Genomic DNA, 21036 nt, shown 5'->3' on the forward strand with positions numbered 1-21036 from the left:
ATCGCGTCACTCCAAGCTGGACCAATGACCTCTGAGGCCCTCATCGTGCTACACAAAACCGGAGAATTCACCAGAACACTTGCCAAGGACACTATTGTTCAATATGCGTTTGCTGCAAACAATAAAGGTTTAGTGAGAAGCCTTTTCTCGACAATAAGAACATGTGCGTCATCCTCTTTTGTTATTAAAACCATGACAGTTGACTCAACATATGTCAGCATGACGAGGCACCCTTCCAGCCTAGTTCCGCATTTTTATTATTATTTTTTTTTAAGAGAAAACACAATCATTATAACATGTTGCACCCGACATATTTACAAATACTGCATTGCAGGCGGCACGGTGACTTCATCTTACACCCCCGGTAGAATGTATAAATGTTTGTGTGTGCCGGTCATTTATAAGGTCAAGCGTCAACACTGTTAAGTGAATGTTACATGACAGGGCGACATTGACACTGTGTATGTTCCACCGGAAGTTGGGCTCTTTAAATCTAAATATAGTGCCTAAAGCTGATACGTAACCCTTTCGCTAATGCTGAATTCACTTGCTCCCCAAGAGTCAAGTAGACTTGTTACAGTGACATTTCAATGAAAATATTCAAAGACAGCTATCGTAACGGTCACAGTTGCTGCGTCTGTCGTGAACACTGGTTTGATATCTTAAGAGTACTAAAAGAACACGCACATATACATCCAGCTAAGTTCTCATCTACTTTCAACTGCGAACAACAAAGTTCAGAGAGGCTTTGAACCCTGAAATATAATGTGCTCTCTTGTTGCAAATGATTTGTAGCGATTTTTAAAAAATGTCCATGACGATTTGATCGTTGTAGCAAATTCCCAATCTTCCTACAGTCACTGAACGCGCCAGCACGCGCTCACAGGGTTGCGCTACATAGAAAGTCGGTTAACCTCTTTGCGACCTCAGCACACTTACTTTGTTGAGGTGAGGGTTCCGGGTAACCTCATAGCCCCTCTTCTTTGTGTAAACGAAGGCTCTTCTGTTGTCGTCGGACTTGTGCATCTCCGTGTCGCCGGATTCCCTTCTCGCCAAAGCGACGTTTGCCATGTTGTTGTGGTCGCTTTAAATAGCAACAACTGCCGTGAACGCAACAAGTGGATGTGAGCGCGCGTCAGCCGCAGCAGGCTCATCACTGCGCTTCTTATCAACAAACCACTTTATTGGAACCGCGCAAGTCTTTCATGAGCTTGGTTGCGTTGTGTTGTCTGCCCGTCACCATAGCAACGGGTGGACGACGAGCAAAAAAATAAATAAAGTACCCTTCATTCAACGACTGATGAAAAATATACTCTGTTATAACAGGCGCCATTTCGTTTTAGTGAGGTTGGCAATATCTAAATGACATCATTTATTCACAACGAATTATAGTAGGCCACTGTATAATTCACACTAACGAAATGAAAAAAATATTTGAAGCCTATTGAATTTCCATTGCATGGCATTAAAAAAAAAAATGAAGCAAGTAGTAGAATTATGCCGTTTACTGTACAGGTGGTAGCGTGGAGTAGTGATTAGCACGTCTGCCTCACGGCTCCGAGGTTGAGGATTCAAATCTCAGCTGCGGCCTACCTGTGTGGCGTTATACTGTATGTTCTCTCCATGCTTGCCTTGGGTTTGACCCTCTCTTGTACAACCAGTGTGCTGTGAGCGATCATCAGAGGTGCTGTGGGAAATCATCCAATTGGACTTCATTTGTCAGAAAATTATTATTATGTGAATATTTTCATGATGTGGAAATTTGTTCATCTACAACCCCAATTCCAATGAAGTTGGGACGTTGTGTTAAACATAAATAAAAACAGAATACAATGATTTGCAAATCATGTTCAACATATATTTTATTGACTACACTACAAAAATGAGATATTTAATGTTCAAACTGATAAACTTTATTGTTTTTAGCAAATAATCATTAACTTAGAATTTTATGGCTGCAACGCGTTCCAAAAAAGCTAGGACAAGGTCATGTTTACAACTGTGTTACATCACCTTTTCTTTTAACAACATTCAATAAATGTTTGGGAACTGAGGACACTAATTGTTGAAGCTTTGTAGGTGGAATTCTTTCCCATTCTTGCTTGATGTACAGCTTCAGCTGTTCAACAGTCCGGGGTCTCCGTTGTGGTATTTTACGCTTCTTAATGCACCACACATTTTCAATGGGAGATGGGTCTGTCCTGCAGGCAGGCCAGTCTATCCATCCATCCATCCATCCATTTTCTGAGCCGCTTCTCCTCACTAGGGTCGCGGGCGTGCTGGAGCCTATCCCAGCTGTCATCGGGCAGGAGGCGGGGTACACCCTGAACTGGTTGCCAGCCAATCGCAGGGCACATAGAAACTAACAACCATTCGCACTCACAGTCATGCCTACGGGCAATTTAGAGTCTCCAATTAATGCATGTTTTTGGGATGTGGGAGGAAACCGGAGTGCCCGGAGAAAACCCACGCAGGCACGGGGAGAACATGCAAACTCCACACAGGCGGGGACGGGGATTGAACCCCGCACCTCAGAACTGTGAGGCTGACGCTCTAACCAGTCGGCCACCGTGCCGCCAGGCCAGTCTAGTAATTGATAAATGGCTTTTGCTTTGCAAAGTAGAGTTTCAAGTTGCACTTACGGATGTAGCGCCGAACTGTATTTACTGACATTGGTTTTCTGAAGTGTTCCTGAGCCCATGTGGTGATATCCTTTACACATTGATGTCGGTTTTTGATGCAGTCCCGCCTGAGGGATCGAAGGTCACGGGCATTCAATGTTGGTTTTCGGCCTTGACGCTTCCATGCAGTGATTTCTCCAGATTCTCTGAACCTTTTGATGATATTATGGACCGTAGATGATGAAATCCCTAAATTCCTTGCAATTGTACGCTGAGGAACATTGTCCTTAAACTGTGCGACTATTTTCTCACGCACCTGTTCACAAAGAGGGGAACCTCGCCCCATCTTTGCTTGTGAATGACCCAGCAATTCAGGGTAGCTCCTTTTACACCCAATCATGGCACCCACCTGTTTCCAATTAGCATATTCACCTGTGGGATGTTCCAAACAGGTGTTTGATGAGCATTACTCAACTTTCTCAGTCTTTTTTGCCACCTGTCCCAGCTTTTTTGGAACGTGTCCATAAAATGCGAAGTTAATGATTATTTCCTAAAAACAATCTTATTTTAAGAATCTTATCGAGTCAATTCATACCTAATTGGCAGATGTTTTTGTTTCCCTAAAATAAGTTTTAAAAAAAAATCTGCCAATCAAACTAGTATGAGGTGAAATCGTACGATTCTTAAAATAATATCTTGTATCCTAAAACAACTCTTTTTGTGTTGCTTAAAACGTTTTTAAAATAAGTACAGTATAATGTTTTCACTAGACATAAGATAAATTCACTCGGTAAAAGTTTGCCTTTTTGCAAAGCAACAGTAAGAATATTGGTTTTATTGACAGACGTTATCACAAATTTGCTTTTATTAACGCTGATGAGTGACATTTCTTACGAGCACAAGATCTTTTGTGTGGCACGATATGTATGTGACACAAGGATATTTGAAGCCAAGGTCGGGCTTGGCACAGTTACAGCTGTTATGCAACATTAGCCAGCCACAAGCTCACAAGCACGAGCGTACAGCTCAGTTTAGGAGAAAGGTTATTCATTGGTATACTGTACTGTACTGTACAATATGGAAAGTCAGGTGACTGATACAAATCCACACCCAACCAGATCACGCTTATATCTTTTAATGCAATTCAATTTTAAACATTCCACACCTTTATGTCTTAGAACACAATTCAATATTACACATTTCCCACATTTTAAACTTGTGTGACCAGTTTAGCTTTCAATCAACTCAATACAATGAGGTCATTGACACTGGGAGAGACCATTTGGAATATGATTTTGTGGTGAATTTGAGCTTATGGCAATGGTGTATAGTTGGTGGAAAACACAGTTAGAGCCAAAAGTATTTGGAAAATGTTGATGTGACCCACAATGAATGCGAAATAGAGCAATCAAGATGTATGTGCCTGTATATACAGGTATACAACAGTACTGCGAGTGGCCTGGGAGTATCCTGCCTGTCGCCCAAAGTAAGCTGGAATAGGCTCCAGCTCACCTGTGAGCATAAAGAGGACACACTGTACAGAAAATAGATGGATATATAAAAAGCATATATACAGTGTTCTTTTCTGCAGTACGCAGGCAAAATTGTTGGTCCCCTTCCATTAACGTAAGTACAATCCACAATGGTCAATGAAATACATGCTGGAATTTGCCAATACTTGCATTGACAAGCCAAAAAGCTTCTGTCCATTTGAACAGGTAAGGGCCTAACCCAACCCTGACACTCACACCTTTGGACAATTTAAAGTCTTCAGTTAACATAACATGCATATTTGGGGAATTTGGGAGGAAGCATGTGGGAGGCAACACCTCCCCCCCCCCACACACACACACACAAGCGTGGCGAAAACATACAAACTTCATCCCCAAACACACATCTAAAAATACTTGAGAATGGTGAAGAACTAATCACTGGACTATTCTGAGGAGCCCTGATCTAATTGTACGAAACATCTGTGGAAGGAGGTAAAACATGCAGTCGAGAGAAGGCACCCTGAGATAATGGGAGAACTTTGCTTAAGTAGCAGGGTACATGCATGCCAACAACTGGGCCCAATTTGAGTATTTTTCCTCCCTTGCAATCTCAAAAAGTTAAATATTAGTGTATTTATGAATCCATTTTATCCTGTTGTTGTATTGGATTTCATTAGATTGTACAGGTGTACCAAATGTTTTGAACCGTGAATGTATAGTATTCCTCCGATGTGTTCCAAAATAACTTGATTTGACTTGATTGGTTTGCTCATCAGGGTTTCTTACTTTCTTTCATTTGAAAGTCTCATCTGGATGGTAAACATCTCGCCTTCTGTTTCCCTATCAGGAGCGGGATGTTATTTTGCAGGGTTAGGCAGGACGCCAGTTGGCAGTTGAAGAGCATGCGGAATGCTGGGAGAGATTTGGGAAGCACTCTGAGACAGTGTAATCTTCATGTTCCTATCAAGGAAGGGAATGGAGTGGCCACAGGGCTGCCTGGGATATGTCAACTTGGTCAATAGGGTGTCTATACAGCATGTTTATATATATACAGCAGTGAGAAAAAGCATTTCCATTTCAATGGACTTCATGCCATCTAACTAATAATTGTTTGTTATCATGGTGTTCATGCCCACCAAAACCCGAACTGCTTACCTGATGCAGAAAATTGGGTTTTCCTATAGACAAGACTACTAGACAACAGGTATGTGTCTCGCCAAATACAGTGGATACTGTGTGTAAGGCTTCCATAAAGAACCTACAGCCTACTATTTATCCATCTGAAAAGGAAATTCACCCAGGATATCAGCCAACACAAGTCATTATATGTTAATTTCTACCCCGTTGCTTCACGGCATTGAAACAAATCCAGCCAGCAGTGTCGCTGTAAGGGGGAGAAAAGGGATTTCCACTCAGAGCGCTCTAGATAATAGTACATGTATTTGCAATATGAGGTTGAAGTGGTGGGGCTCTTTTTTGCCACCTGTACCAGCTTTTTTGGAATGTGTTGCAGCCATAAAAATTCCAAGTTAATGATCATTTGCTAAAAACAATAAAGTTTATCAGTTTGAACATTAAATATATTGTATTTGTAGTGTATTCAATTAAATATAGGTTGAACATGATTTGCAAATCATTGTATTCTGTTTTTATTTATGTTTAACACAACGTCCCAACTTCATTGGAATTCGGGGTGTATATATATATATATATATATATAAGCGGCACGGTGAACGAGTGGTTAGAGCGTCTGCATCACAGCTCTGAGGACCGGGGTTCAATCCCTGGCCCCGCCTGTGTGGAGTTTGCATGTTCTCCCCGTGCCTGCTTGGGTTTTCTCCGGGCACTCCGGTGTCCTCCCACATCCCAAAAACATGTATGGTAGGTTAATTGACAACTCTAAATTGCCCGTAGGTGTGAATGTGAGTGTGAATGGTTGTTTGTTTGCGATTGACTGGCAACCAGTTCAGGGTGTACCCCGCCTCCTGCCCGATGATAGCTGGGATAGGCTCCAGCACGCCCGCGACCCTAGTGAGGAGAAGCGGCTCAGAAAATGGATGGATGAACACAAAGCGACCACGGCGAAGACCTAAAAGTAGATGTAGATGTAGAGAGAGAGACTACCTGAGTATTCTGTGTTTAATTTTTTGAAAGCAATGAAGAGGATTGAACAAAATAATAATAAAGACTTTGGGTTCCTTTTTTAATTTCTAATGACATTAAGATGAACATGAATGGATTTCAAAGAATAATTGTTCAGCAATGTAAAAATTAAAGGCCTGTAAGATATATATATATATATAATTTAATAATATGTGATGGTTCTTATGATCACCTTTGAGACAAATCACAAATGAAATCTGCTTATATAAACAACATATCATTTTACAGGTTTGTGGTGTACTTAGATCAAAGATTGAGATTCTTGTTGAATTGAAAGCTCTGTTTAGGACGTTGATGACTGTGCAGAAGTGAATCAAAAGGTGAGAGGGAATAAAGGTTAAAGTACAAGGCAATAAGATGAGTTAAATTAAAACTGCTCTGGCAAGCACTCACCTCTGGGAAGCTCTTTGACCTTTTAATCTCTGAAATGATCATTAGAATGTGCTACTCAACTTGAAACTCAATTACCTTTTTGTGGCTGCCCCAGAACAACCTTCCCATCATTTGATGATTCCTAGAGGGGCTCAGAAAGAAATGGCAAACGTAAACACTGAAAAGTCACACATTTCATCCCACGTACAGTGTAGCTTGAAAGTTTGTGAACACCCCTGACATGGTCACTCTTTTTGTAAAAAAAACATTAAGCTAACCTTGTTAAACATACTGTACATACAAATCCCAATTTATAAAGCATACCATCCAAATAGTAGACTCACACACAAAAAGAGATATACTTTTATTATTTAATCCAACAAATTTTACACACAACAAATTTTAAATGTATGGGTGCAAAATGTCACATAGGTTTGTTTTTTTTAAGGCAAGGAAGGCAAGGCAAAACATGGATGACCCAAGTGCAGGGAAGCAGACAGGCAAGGCAGAAGTCTCAAAAATTATTTTTTATTCCAAATAAAAAGGCAAACAAGGAAAAAGCAAATTAAACAAAGTCCCAAAACTGATAATCAAAGTAACAAAGAAACACTTGAACAAACCTAAAACTGGAAACAAGACATGACTAATGAAACTACAGGCAACTACGACAGGTGACACAGACCGTGACAATGACGATGAACTGACATGGACTGAAAGAAACCAGGCAACTAAATACACACAAATTGGCGAAACAATGAGGAACACCTGGACAAGACACGAGCGGCTGGAGGGAGCTGATTGGTCGACACAATGTAGAAGGTTGACGAGAACAGGTGGACACAATAACGAAATGAGCACACAAGACATGAAAAACATGGGACACAGGAATACATGAAACAACACCAAACCCAGCCCAAACCAAAACACAGACCATGACACAAAAGTATGTGAACCCCCAACTACATTGGTTAAATTCAGCAGCTAAAAGACACGGGCTCAACATTTGGGTGCTTATTAAATCATTTAAGCAGACCAATGAAATAAGACTTCTTTGGGAAAGGGTTTGGCCTTCACTAATTAGTAATGAGATGAAAGTGTAGCATATATTGCCATTTCGATAAAACGTAATTTATTTAAGAAATAAATTCGTCGAAGCAGCAACGCCTGCGTTGCTTCCAATTTAGCGTGATTTGATGCTTAACGTTATAAATCAAGCTATTTTTGTCTCGTAAAGGGCACCGCGTTGCTTTTTAGATGTGTAACATGTAGGAAAAGCGACGAGAAACCTTTTATCAGTCTCATAATCTAAAGGTTGCTACATTTTATGAAATACGAGTCCTAGATGACTTCATTATTAAACTCAAAACACACAAAACACAACAAGGAGTGGAAACAATAGGTAAAGATTGACCTAGACATCACCTCTGGAGAGTTGTAGAGTTCTCTGGTAGCACCTCAGATAAATGTGCATCCGTCTACTATTAGATGAAAATTGAATAGCCGTGACATTTATGGGAGTGTTCCTAAAAGGAAGCATCTGCTCTCCAAAAAGGGCAAATCTGCCCTGTTCAACTTTGTCAGAGAGTACTTGGAGAAGCCAGAGGCCTTTTGGAAGTCCTTTCTCTGGACAGATGAGTATAAAAAATAGAATTATTTGGTCACAATCAAAACCACCATGCTCGGAGAAAAGCCAGCACTGCATATGAAGTAAAGAACTTCCTCCCAACGATGAAGCACGATGGTGGAAATGTGAAGGTCTGGGGCTGCTTTTCGTATTCTGGAACTGGACGACTCAATTGTATCTTAAGAGCCATGAATTTCCAGGCCTATTAAGAAATTCTTGACCAGAATCTCCTGACATCATTCAGGGAGTTGAAGCTGGGATGCAAATGGTTTAAAAAAACAAGACAATGAAGTACAAAGTACAAAGGAAGGGCATCAGAGAAAGAGGATTTGTATTGTGAATTGGCAGAGTCTGGACCTTAATTCAATTGAAATTTTGTGGCGAGACCTGAATGTTGGTGCATAACAGACTGGCTGACTTTTGCAAGAACTAGTGGGCAAAAATCCCCATAAAAAGATATGAGAGACTGGTTAGTCATTACAGTTAATGTCAGGTTGAAGTAATGGTTTCAAAAGGAGGCGCCACAAGCTACGAATAGGAGGGTTCACATACTTTTGCATACCTGCAATTATCAGTTTTTGTTGGATTAAATAAATGATGAAAACATATCTCTTTCTGTATGTGGACGACTATTTGGAGGATATTCTTTACAAACTAGCGTATGGATATATGTACACCAAGGTGATTAATTAACTTTCCACACCGCTTATCCTCACTGGAGCCTATCCCAGCTGACTCTGGGCGAGAGGCATGTTACACCCTGGAACTGGTCGCCAGCCAATCGCAGGGCACATATAAACAACCAACCATTCACACTTACATTCACACCTACGGGCAATTTAGAGTTTTCAATTAACCTCGCATGCATTTTTTTTGGAATGTGGGAAGAAACCGGAGTGCCCGGAGAAAACCCAGACAGGCACAGGGAGAACATGCAAACTCCACACAGGTGGGGCCGGGATTGAATCCCGGGTCCACAGAACTGTGAAGCAGATGTGCTACCCAGTCGCCTACCGTGCCGCCTTAACAAGCTTTGTTGAATGTTTTTGCCATTGCTCTGTCGGTGGGACCTTGAACAGAGCGTGGTCAAAAAGGTGTCACGCCTACTGAGGACCAACAGTACCAGCAGAGGGAAAGGATGGATGTTATTTACGGGATACTGCATTTCCAAGTCTGTTGTCACGTTTTCTTTCTCTCTTTCCTCTGGATCCATAGAGGATCTTCCCCCAACCACCCAAATCAATGAACTCTTTCATTGATGTCTAGTCATAGTGTCCCACTGTTTGAGCCTGCGTATTTGGAAAAGTGGAAAAAGGGACAAGTTTAAGCTGTGGCTTTCCAGTCTTGCATTATTAGAGAAAGCTGAGTTGACGTGTCGTGTAAGAACGACCTTGATCAGAATGGGCTAGACTCATTAAAGGAAAACCTGAACATGTCCTCAGGACAACATTAGAACCTTAAACCTTTGTGCCAAGCCTACATTGTGCAGTCTCTGCAAGTGTTTCACTTGATTAAATTATCTTATTCATTCTTTTACTACAATTACAACCATTTTACAAAACAAAGTTCAATCAGTTGATGCATCTTGCATAAAAACAATCTAAGAAGAAATTGATGTCTTACGGGGTGCCGCACAAGCGTTTGAAATATGGTCTCGGTGAGGTCACAAACTTCCTTGTTTGCATGCAACATGTATTTGATGTTGTTGATTTCTCAATAATACCTACTCATGTTAGCTAAAAGGTAAACTCATCCAGTGAATTAACAATTCTTAATATAATACAATCATACCTTCAATAGCAGAAGCCACCCATGGGAACTTTTTACTGTGTAGTTTTTTATTTTTTTTATTTTATTGCATTGCCCTCGTTCCATCAATCAATTTGGAGGGGTGAGGATTTGTGGCCTGTGTTGCCAAAAAACACTAGTAAAACATCTGTTGCTGAGTACATCTTTTTAAGCAATTCAGTGTTCCTTAGCAGTTACCATGGCAAGACTGGTCGTCTAGTAAGTGATGACCGTTGGTCCAATTCGCACTCTCTTCTCTTCTCAGACCATTTGAAGCATCATTTCATGAAGGCATCTAGCCCTTAAAAGCAAGCACCTCTGAATATAATATGATGATCATATTATTATTATATCATTGTTATTATTATTATTTTAATTGGTGTTGTTTTTGTTATTATTATTATTATTATTATTATTATTATATAAATTGAGGCTCCTATGCATTATCAAAGTGGTTAAATATTCCTTAGTCTGCCGTTTCGAGTGGAGAAACTGCATTCCATTCATGCTGGAACATGTGAGAATGATTTAGCCACTTTAAATATTAATTGTGCCCACAAATCAAGGTGTGTCATACAGAATGACGGCAGGATGAAATCACAGTGTAGTGGCTAGGGTGGGTTTTGCAAAACAGAACTGAACTGAACCAGTTCAAAACTCAGCAAACCCCAGTTTGTCTACAGAAACAGTGAAGCTTCCCAACATAGTTGCATTTAAAGCAACAGCAAATTCCCTCTGTTTCCTCCAGGAAAGAGTGGAGATTAAGGCATTAAACTATTTGTAAAGTGTGTTTATGTAATCTGTTTGACCCTAAAGAATGTATGTCCAAACTTTCCACTGAGGGCTAAATACTGAAAAATTGAAGGACGTGAGGCCCACTTTGACTTGCTTCAGTTTTAACGGATTAAATCTGTTAAAATCATCCACCCATCCATCCATCCATCCATTTTCCAAGCTGCTTATCCTCACAAGGGTCGCTGGCGTGCTGGAGCCTATCCCAGCTATTTTCGGGCAGGAGGCGGGGTACACCCTGAACTGGTTGCCAGCCAATCGTAGGGCACACAAAAACAAACAACCATTCGCACTCACATTCACACCTAGGAGCAATTTAGAGACTTCAATTAACCTACCATGCATGTTTTTGGGATTTCCGGCTCCTTCCCTCAGGTAGGCGCTACCGATCAATGCAAACTAGAACTAGCAGACATTCCAATAGCTTCTTCCCTCTTGCAATCAACTTCTTAAACAGCTAACTTATAATTCCATTGCAACATGCTGCCAATTTTTTTCTTTCTGAGTTTGTTGTCACATTTCTGTCAGGCCAATTATATATTACTCGTGCACTCACTGTAGTAGTCTCGCCACGCTGCACTATTTGCATATCTGTTGTTGAACAATACTGAGCACTCATGCCAGAGTAGCATCTGCCCCACTTGCACAGTAACTGAGGAGTATCTGCAACATTTGCACAATCAACATTGTCCCAGATTATCGCACTACTCATCACTTTAAAATGCATACACTCCTTGAAGTCTCGGCGCCCTTTGCACAATGGTCATTGCACCAGACTATTGCGAGATTAGTCATTCGAACTGCTCTAAGTGCTAGAGGACTGTGCATCTTTTTGCACAATTGTCAAAAAAATAAATAAATGTACCGGCATTACCAGATAACTAGCAACCCTTTATTGCTCAGTGACTGTTTTTCTCAATGTCTTTATATCTCAAAAGGTTTCTCTGTCAATTGACTATCTGTTGTCGTACTAGAGTGGCCCCAACTACCGGAGACAAATTCCTTGTGTGTTTTTTGGACATACTTGGCAAATAAAGATGATTCTGATTCAGATTCTGATTGCAGGGCATAATCATAATAATAACAACAACAATAATAATCATAAAAATATCATCAGTTTCCACAAAATAATATCAAAAAGCCATGGGCAGGTAAAAACCGACTAGTGCGCCATACTTTGGACATCCCTAACCTTAAGGTTTGTAATATTTCAACCGGTAATTGTTTTCTGGCTGTGTTTCTATTCGATTCCAAACATGATTTTGTTACCGCACAATTTATTTGTACAGTACTGTCCCCTCTTGATAGCCTCATACTGCAAGTGCAATCATTCCAATGGCTATGAATGAAAATAATGTTTTGAAGTGAAATCAAGAGGATTGTGGAAAAAAAAACAGCATATCTGAAGAGGGAATTCTTTTTCAATTACATCATTTAACCATCTGAACAAATACCTTGATCTATCTGCACCTTCTCCTCTCTCATGTGTCAAGTTCTAGCAGGGTAAATCACCTCCTCATTCCAAATCGTCACTGTAAACAGTCAGGGATAAATGTCAAATTGTGCTCGTCAAAACAGTTCTCAGGTCTCAGTGCAGACATGCTACAGATCTTTTAACTAGGGCTTAGGAAACGGCATGAATTCTTGGTAAAATGTTTTACAGAATGAGGCTCGCACTAAAGTGCTTGTTCGGCAAGTGGAGGTTAATTCAATCGTAAGAACCGACTACATGTTTATTGCACTTTGCATATTTAGCACAATTTGCAATCCTACCTCAAACCTCGGGGGGAAAAGTCCTCTAAAGTCATCCTAGGCATCACAATTCAAACTGCTATTGTGCATGACGACACGCCTCAGTGATGTAGCGTTAAGTGAGCATTCAGGATGAACTCTGTGGGTTTCCCTTTTTTTGCTTTTGAGACACTTAATTCCAGTAGAAGGACCAGAAAATGACGAGCACAAAGAAGATCTCAGTATCACCATACGTACCATTGCATGCTATCAAAGTTAAGGTTTAGTATTACATTGTTTTCAAATTGTGTAATATTTGTGGCATTAGTAAATAATTGGTTCATATTTTTACAGTAAATAATTCAAATATTTATTATTACATTAAACATACGTATACATTTAGCAATTAAGTGACCATAATAATTAGTTGTAAATAATAATATGAAAAAAAAATGGTATTATTATTGTTTTAACAGAATAAACCATTTGAAATATTTTATGTACACATTTGAACTATTTCCCACATCTACAAATGTCAAAAATCAAATGTGGCCCTTGAGCACAACAGTTTGCCCAACCATGCTTCAGAGGCTCGACTATGTGTCTTACGATGTTTGATTCACTCCTTTTTGCAGCCCACAGTTCTCAGTAAATGTTATGATAATAGTTTGATGGGCCACTGGTCACGCACTTTAATTCAAACAGAGCTTCAGTATGGCATACACAGAGCTATACTGTATATAATGCCCTCTGCATGTCAGAGAGAAGTCAGCTAACAAGCTCCACATGTACCATTTCAAAGAGGGTTCTTTTAACCCTTTATAAACTTTGAGGGTTTCAGAAGCAAATGACAAGCTCATCAGTCATGAGGAGAAACCCCACATCCTCAGATCATATCTGGAGCATGAAAAAAAGCAAATAGGTAGTCTGTTTCGTTGCTAGATAGAGGTTTATTCTCAATGTAGACGCGATCGGCGGTGAATATTTCAGATGCAAGCAGGCGTGTGATGTGGAATGGTATTTTTTATGTTTTTATTGCAGCAGGAAAAAAAATATGGGGATTCAGTGTAAACGCATGCTCATATAAACTCAGACTTATGCAAGTGCACATGTTGACCTGTTTTCAAGTTAAAGATATTAAGCTGCGTGTCAAAGCACTCTCAGTACCTCTGCCCAAGACACTGTTTAACTTTCATACCTTTACTAGCTTCTCTGTAAATTTCAATCACTGTCATGCAGAGGCACTCTTATGCAGAAACACCCACATTGCCCATTTTGTCAAAACTAAAAGGGAAGCAGAGGTGGACTGAGTTTTCTTGGTTGTGTTTGGTGATGTGTGTCCACATACAAAAAGCGAAGTGTATGAGCTGCTGCCTCCACAAGTAAAATAATTGTATTGTTGTTCGAGGTTCTTGCTTTTATTCCACACTCCGGGCTCTGCTCACACAACTGTCTCCTGCCTTTACACTGAAAAGAATTAAACAGTGGATAACTTAAAACAGTTGAAGTAATCTGTCACAGTGAATATTTTATCTTTCATTATTAAAAAAAAAAATATTCATTTGGTGTATCCTAAAAGTTTAATCTGAACCTGAATGTCAACCATTTTTGGATGTTGGAAGAAACATTACAGTGTTAGCACTTGATAACTTAGTTTAATTTAGAAACACGGGATCGAGTTTCAGTGCTCATACATATGCGCACACTCAAACAAGCTTCACACAAGGCACAGACGCTTTATGGCGTCTTTCTGTTTTATTTGTGAGAAATATATACTTTTAAGCAGCATGCTCCTCTTGTCCCCAGTAGGCTACTGTCTCCCCGGCCTGCACTCTGCGGACAATAACGCGTCCGGTTCGAGGGCTCACTATTACGTCCAGTCAATGACATATCCGTGTTTAAAAACATAAATGACTTTAAATTAACCTTAATGTTACCAAAATGCCAACTTTATTCCTTTTCCCTACGAATGTCAACGTCCTTCCGTCCAAGTCCGTAATGCCGTCACAAATCAATCAATTACAGAAAATCCTTTCGTCAAAATGAAACATTTCACTTTGGTGCCCCGCTGTAAATTTGAATTACACTAAAGTAAAGAAAATCTATTACATGTCATTCAACCAGAGCTGAGCATTTTAGAAAACAGGGTACAGTAAATGGCTTTAATGATGAATTAAGCCTTTTTTTTTCTGCTGCCGTAGTTTGAATGTGTAGAGTTAGGGTCAAAAAGAAGATGTTACATGATGTTACAGGTAAGTTGATTCAAGAGTAGATGGAATAGGATGCAGCATGTGCGGCTAGGGAAGACTGGCTTGGACACTTGGACCATAAGCAACGTAACGCCTCAGGGATGTGTACTTTTCCTCTGGCTCTTACTGCATGCCTGTACACCAACTGCTCCACCTCCAACCGTCAGTCCATAAAACTGATTAAGTTTGCAGACGACCTCCCACACTGAGCTTATCTTGGACGGTGATGAGTCTTCCTACAGGAGGGAGGTGGACCGGCTGGTGTCCTGGTGCAACAGCAACAAGCTGGAGCTTAACACCCAGAAAACAAAGATGATCGTAGACTTCAGGAAAGTCACACCCCCGCGGTGCCCCCTTCTTCGCCACCCAACAGTCTTCACTTGTCAGTCCTGTGATCTATTCTGTTCAACTGTTTACGACAATCCACTTGATTTACCTTACTCACCCAACGGTTCTGCTGAATTTAGTTTGATTTTTTTTTTTAAGGAAATTGAAAAAAAAACAACTTTTGGGGTATATGTCGGTGCAATTCCAAGAACAAGTTTTGTCATCACCAATGAGTCAACAGTAGTCAATCTTTTTATACCATCCTGGCTCCTATTGTTTTACAAGCATTATGAACAGGTACGAACGGATTTCTGATTCTGGTGATGAATGTGTCGAATAATTTTTTGTGTTGTGTTTAAATGAAAATATCATAAAATGGAAATCATTGTAACTTCTGATGATACACCACGAGGTGTCACAAAAATAAACACATGGAACGGACACGCCATTAACCAGATGGCACGCAGCAACCCCCAATCTTGGGTCGTGACGCGTACCTGCATTCAAATGTGAATGTCTGATGGCAAATCTGTTTGTCAACTTAACCGGATGAGACGTTTCACCCCACACAACACAAATGCCACATTGCAAATCTTGCAGCGCTCTCAACAACCACATCCAATTGAAACATTCATTACAGGGATTAAAGAGGGATTAAACAGTGCAAAAATGGAAACTTGTGTTGTTATCTTAGATCCAACAATTCATATTTTAAAACCACAAAATAACCCTAGGATGGAAAAGTAACATTACGAGGCGGTCTAGTTCCCCATTTGGCCCCCGGAGGGCGGAGGACCACCCTCTTTTTGGCGGGGCATAAAGCTCGTTCGACCAACTTGCCGAAGACTGGCTCACTGGCTTTTTTATTTTTTCCTTCCACCTTTTTCCGCCAAATTCACCTGTTCCCCGTGCGGACCGGACATTCGGGAGATCGACCAGCCTGCCTAAATTGTGCTCCACGCACGTCAGTCCAACTCGCGCTCTACTAAAGTACAGATTAGTGCATATTTGGGTTTAAATTAACGAAAACAGGAACCCCCAGCTCTATGCAATGTCATTGCACCCTCATTCCGCCCTCACATCAGAAGTTCAGCCTCCTTCGACCAATCTTTGTCTGTCCTTTGTTTTGCTTTTTCCTCCATTGTTCCCCTGCAGATTCCCTTGTTAGATCTCATTCAGTTTTCTATCAAAAATTCACTACCTGTATCATTTGTGTGTGTTTGGGTTAGACAAAAGATCTCTGGTTATCGAGAACTCTTATCTAATTCCTGTAGCAACCTTCAGATTACAAGACATAGTGGTTTTGGTCACTTTGTCCTGACGTTTTACACATCATATACCTTGATATTAGCTTCATGAGGATTCACTGCATTTTGTTCATACAATCACAGTTGGCAGCTGATATACTTCAGTGACTCCCCAGTTCTGAAGTGAAAATAAACATCTGGAGTGATGTTAAACAGATTCATACGCAGTATAAATGTTGAATGTCTTGAACTTCTGCCTTAATTTTGCTTATCAGCACCAGTATTTTGGTAACGCTCAGGCACACTGGAGCACTTCAAGAAATGTCGGCTTCATTAAGATAAGATCATGGCAACAAAAAAAGCTGCTTGACATCAGTATGTTAGCAATGTAATTGTACGCATGATATAAACATTTAGAGACATTTACAGTAGGTAACACAATGTGCAGCCTCATTGGGTCAATAGTCAATAGACGTTTACCATAAAAGTGAAAGTTAAGACCAGCTTGATTCTGTTTCTTTTAGAGGTTGAGCCAAAAACAACATATCCCATCAGGCTGTGCTCCTGTGAAGAGAGGATTGACTCTTAACAGACTAGACCTATGGGATACTGAAACAATACCATCAGGTGTGCAAGGAAAATGGACATGAAATGGCTTCCATATCAATATTTACTCAAGGAAATGTTGATAAAAATATTAAACAGAAAATATCCTGCGACAGTACACGAAAAGATAAAATAATTACTGACTACTGCATATTAATCACAGAAAAGAATGCAATTTGCTTGGTTATTGATGTGTGTGCGTGTGTGTGTGTTGTAAGGTAAAGATTTCTCTCATATCAATGGTGGTCTGTTTAGAGCAACGCAGTGCTGAGCCTTGCTAAAATACCTTTCAGTTGTCAAAATAAAGCCATTGCAAGTGAACTGTAGCCCACTGCAGCTTTCTGAGTGGGTTTATTAGCGAGGTATGTGCAATGGAGTGGATAGCCTTTTATGTCAGAATAGGTACTTGGGTCTTAAGATAACGTAATGGAAAAAACTGTCCCCATGTTAAAAGTTGTGTTCAAGGAAAACATCAAACAAGCTTATTGCAGATGGCAACAGGGATTTGTGAGCTTCACTATTTTTCACAGTTTACTACATTTCTTTTCGACTAAACTTAGCTTCCTCCAATAATTACGTATCGACGACACCAGAGCGCAAAGGGAGCACTTCCCATGAGGGTGCGACACCCGGCACAAAAGCCCCTTTATCCGCAGTACACAGGTCCGACCCCTCAAGCAAAAAATATCACTTTTCTCAAAATCAAAGGCTGCAAGCAGAGACTTGACTCCCTCTTGTTCTATTCCTCCTACATGACCTTTGACTTTGAATTGAAGTGAAAATAAGAAAACATAAGCTATTGAAACATAGGATTTTTTTTTCTGCAGCGGTTGTCAGTATGAGCAATACTGCTAATTAAAAAGTTTAATAATTAGAATACAGAACTAATTAAAACATAATATTTTATAGCTGTCTAAAAATGTTCTATTCAATTGCAGATGAAATTCATTAACATTCTCGTTCTGACATGAAGGAATAATCAGAATTACGAAGAATTAAGTTTACATTCTCAGCTCCTCAAAAAAATGTTTGGAAACATTTCGGTCAAATATTTCTTCCTACTAATAATACCTTTTGGTGTTGTATGAGTCACTTCCATGCTGCGAGCATGCAAGTCAGTTCCCGCACAGTGATGGTGTGAATTGGAGCGTGCATGATTGTCTGTCTCAATATGTGCACCCTGTGATTGACTGTCCACAACTCTGAGCAGGATAAGCGGTATAGAAAATTGATCCAAGGCTGTTCTAGTATATATGAAGAAAGCCTAATTAATGACCTTTACAATGATATATAACTTGTCAGGCTCGTACCTCTGTGGAATTAGCTTCCGCTAAACATGTGGCCCGTGTGCCAAAAAATGTGGCAAAAATATGTTGGTATTCACTCTTGTTTTGAGTTGCTTGGTGGATTGGATGCTTGCACTTTCACACAGTGATAATGAAAAACAACACCAACAGCATTTTTACACTTTATTCATTTTGCACTGCCGGGGACCTCAGCTTCACCTCTCCTGGCCTGAATTTTCTCATTTTGTTGTGGGATACCCTCCCATTCCTCAAGCACGGGTTGTTGAAAGTCAACCAGCGTGGTTGTGTTGGTCCACACAGGATTGTTTAAGCTGAAATTCAAACCTGGGACCTTCTGACTGTGAGCCGCACATGCTAAACACTAGTTCAACATTTTCCCCGACCTTTACCGCATCTCTGTTTGACGCCTCAGATAAGCCTGTCGAGCATCACATATCCCTTTCAAATATTTAGTTTGTGATTTGACATAGAAAACAGTTATCCCTGAGAGTTTCATAACAACACAGAAAATCAGTGTGAACATTCTAAAGTTCTTCTATGAACCTTATATGAACCTCATCCAATCAATATGGTTCTTGTACTGCATGGAGCAATTATCCTTGACAAGATGAACATTTCAGAAGGGCCTGGCAAACTCATTTGCGAGCCAAACCATACTACTACTGCCAATGTAAGTATGCTGTTGCGAGACTGATATGAAACAGTATCGAATATTTTAGGATCCTTTACATTGGAAGCACAGAATGATGTCTAACTGAACAAAACTACTTGGTGGCAACGGCATAATGGATGCACAATTCCTTGTTGTACCACAACTTTCGAGGATACTCACAATTAATTAGTATAGTACACAAAACGAAAATTATCATTTAAAAGGGTTAATTTAGAACCTATAATGTTATTGGTATGACAGTAACAAGATGTTAAGGCCTATGGATGAAAAAAAAAGTGCTGTATTCCTATGAAGTTTATTATTTTTCATTAGAGATCCTAAAAACTGAAAAGACACGCAGATTGAGAGCTGAACATCAACACTACGACCAGCCGACTCTGCAGTGCTCATTTTACGACGGATAGTTTTGTAAACTTTCACCAGAGACAACATGGCTTCGTGAGTAACTTGACACTAGTGAATGGGGCCGTGCCAACTGTCTAACTACCTGGGTTTCCTTCTACCGAGCCGCTGTCATCAGGTGTCGTGTTCGGCTGTGACACTGTGTCACCAACAATGAGGGTCAGTTGACTTGTGTGCTTATTCCTATAATTATAGTCCAAATTAACCATTCAATTTTGAAGTTGAGCCTCCTAACCTGATTTTACATCGTATAAGCTACCACCCCCTCAGTATGTTTGATTCCTTTTGGCGCATCCGTTCGACATGCCCACAGCGTCTGAGAGGTGCGAGGTGGCCCTTATTATTCAAGGTTTGATAAACTTAGCGATTTTTTTTTAATTCATCCAAATTTGGCGGGCTTGTTACCATTACTCTTCTCTGTGGTGTGTCCAATTTAGATTGCCTTTTTTTGGGCCCGTTTAGTGCCACTTTAAACTCATTCCTTCCCACAAGACTTGAAGCTGTTATAGCTGCAAAGGGTAGCCGAACATCATATTAAGCCATATGGATTTAGAATGGGATATCGCTTAAAATCATATGTGAGTCAAGGCAGGTGTGTGAATATTTTTGGCAATACGGTATATCTTGAAATGTATGAAATAGAAGGCTTGATAGAAGAATATAATGCATGTTCAAGCACACGCAGAAGGCGCCGACGGAATGAAGACGATCGTGCTGTGTAGTTTATTCGTAATGTGCACACCCACACATGTGGTCATCACCCTCACGGAGAATTAGCTGCATCATGAGTTTTGACATCAGGTGTGCACGGCCACCCAAGTCTTCCTGTCCACTTATTTCCTCTCCCAAGCATTTGCACACTCACAGACGCACTCACGCTATCATCAGTGGTGGAATATTATTAACAGATGGGTTATAAGTATGGAGTCAAGTAAGGGATTCTATATAGGTCAGTTTCAAATACAAATGACATCATATGAGTCTAATTTTGTGTCGTGCCAGATGAACCGCATCATGCTCCTCCACATTTTCATTCCCCTATTTTAAATTTTTTGTCCCCCTGATTGAAGCATTTAATATTGCAAATATCAAATCAAAGCAGTGTTCGGGGAGCTGAGGTTTGGTGAGACCAACGGGATCCTCATATTTAGACAATGGAGACAAAAACAGATGTACAATATGTCAGTCATACATGTGTGCTTCATCGAGCAAAATACCTCAAAATACTTTTTCCAGCTGAACTAATAAGACAAATTTGGAAAATACACCACACAATTTAGGTGCACCTGCTCCCGTACCCACATAAACCATCACATAAATTAGGGTTATATCAATAAATTATGGGTAGATACCAACATATTTCCTCAAACAACTTGAAGCAAGCATGCTTTGCCTCCTACTACATTAACATAGTTCTTTTAAAAAAAATAAAAAATTCAAACAAGTATTTAAACTACAAACTGAAAATTTCAACAAAACAATTAATTAATAGTAGGTTACAATAAATTGGGCTTATTACTTTCTGACTGCCTCTCGTATATAAAAATGTATCCCCTGCGAGAAACGGGGATTCACTGTTCTCTTGAATTAGTTATTTCTTCTGGCTTACTTAATAATATGGATGTATGTACAATATGTCAG

The 21036-nt window shown here is 40.1% G+C and overlaps 1 protein-coding gene across 2 annotated transcripts in view; it reads right to left on the minus strand.

Annotated features, from left to right (window-relative positions):
* me1 (malic enzyme 1, NADP(+)-dependent, cytosolic) overlaps positions 1-1154 on the minus strand; it is an 86042-nt gene extending 84888 nt beyond the window's left edge. Inside the window, exon 1 of one of the 2 annotated variants that reach the window (XM_061776623.1) lies at positions 940-1154. In XM_061776623.1, the coding sequence (XP_061632607.1) occupies positions 940-1071 (132 nt within the window). In that variant the 5' untranslated portion in view covers positions 1072-1154. The remainder of the gene's footprint in view (positions 1-939) is intronic. The other variant, XM_061776622.1, reaches the window with a different exon arrangement.
* Between the last annotated feature and the right edge of the window lie 19882 nt (positions 1155-21036).

This window comes from Phyllopteryx taeniolatus, chromosome 6 (assembly GCF_024500385.1).
Source record: "Phyllopteryx taeniolatus isolate TA_2022b chromosome 6, UOR_Ptae_1.2, whole genome shotgun sequence".
NCBI classification, from domain to species: domain Eukaryota; kingdom Metazoa; phylum Chordata; class Actinopteri; order Syngnathiformes; family Syngnathidae; genus Phyllopteryx; species Phyllopteryx taeniolatus.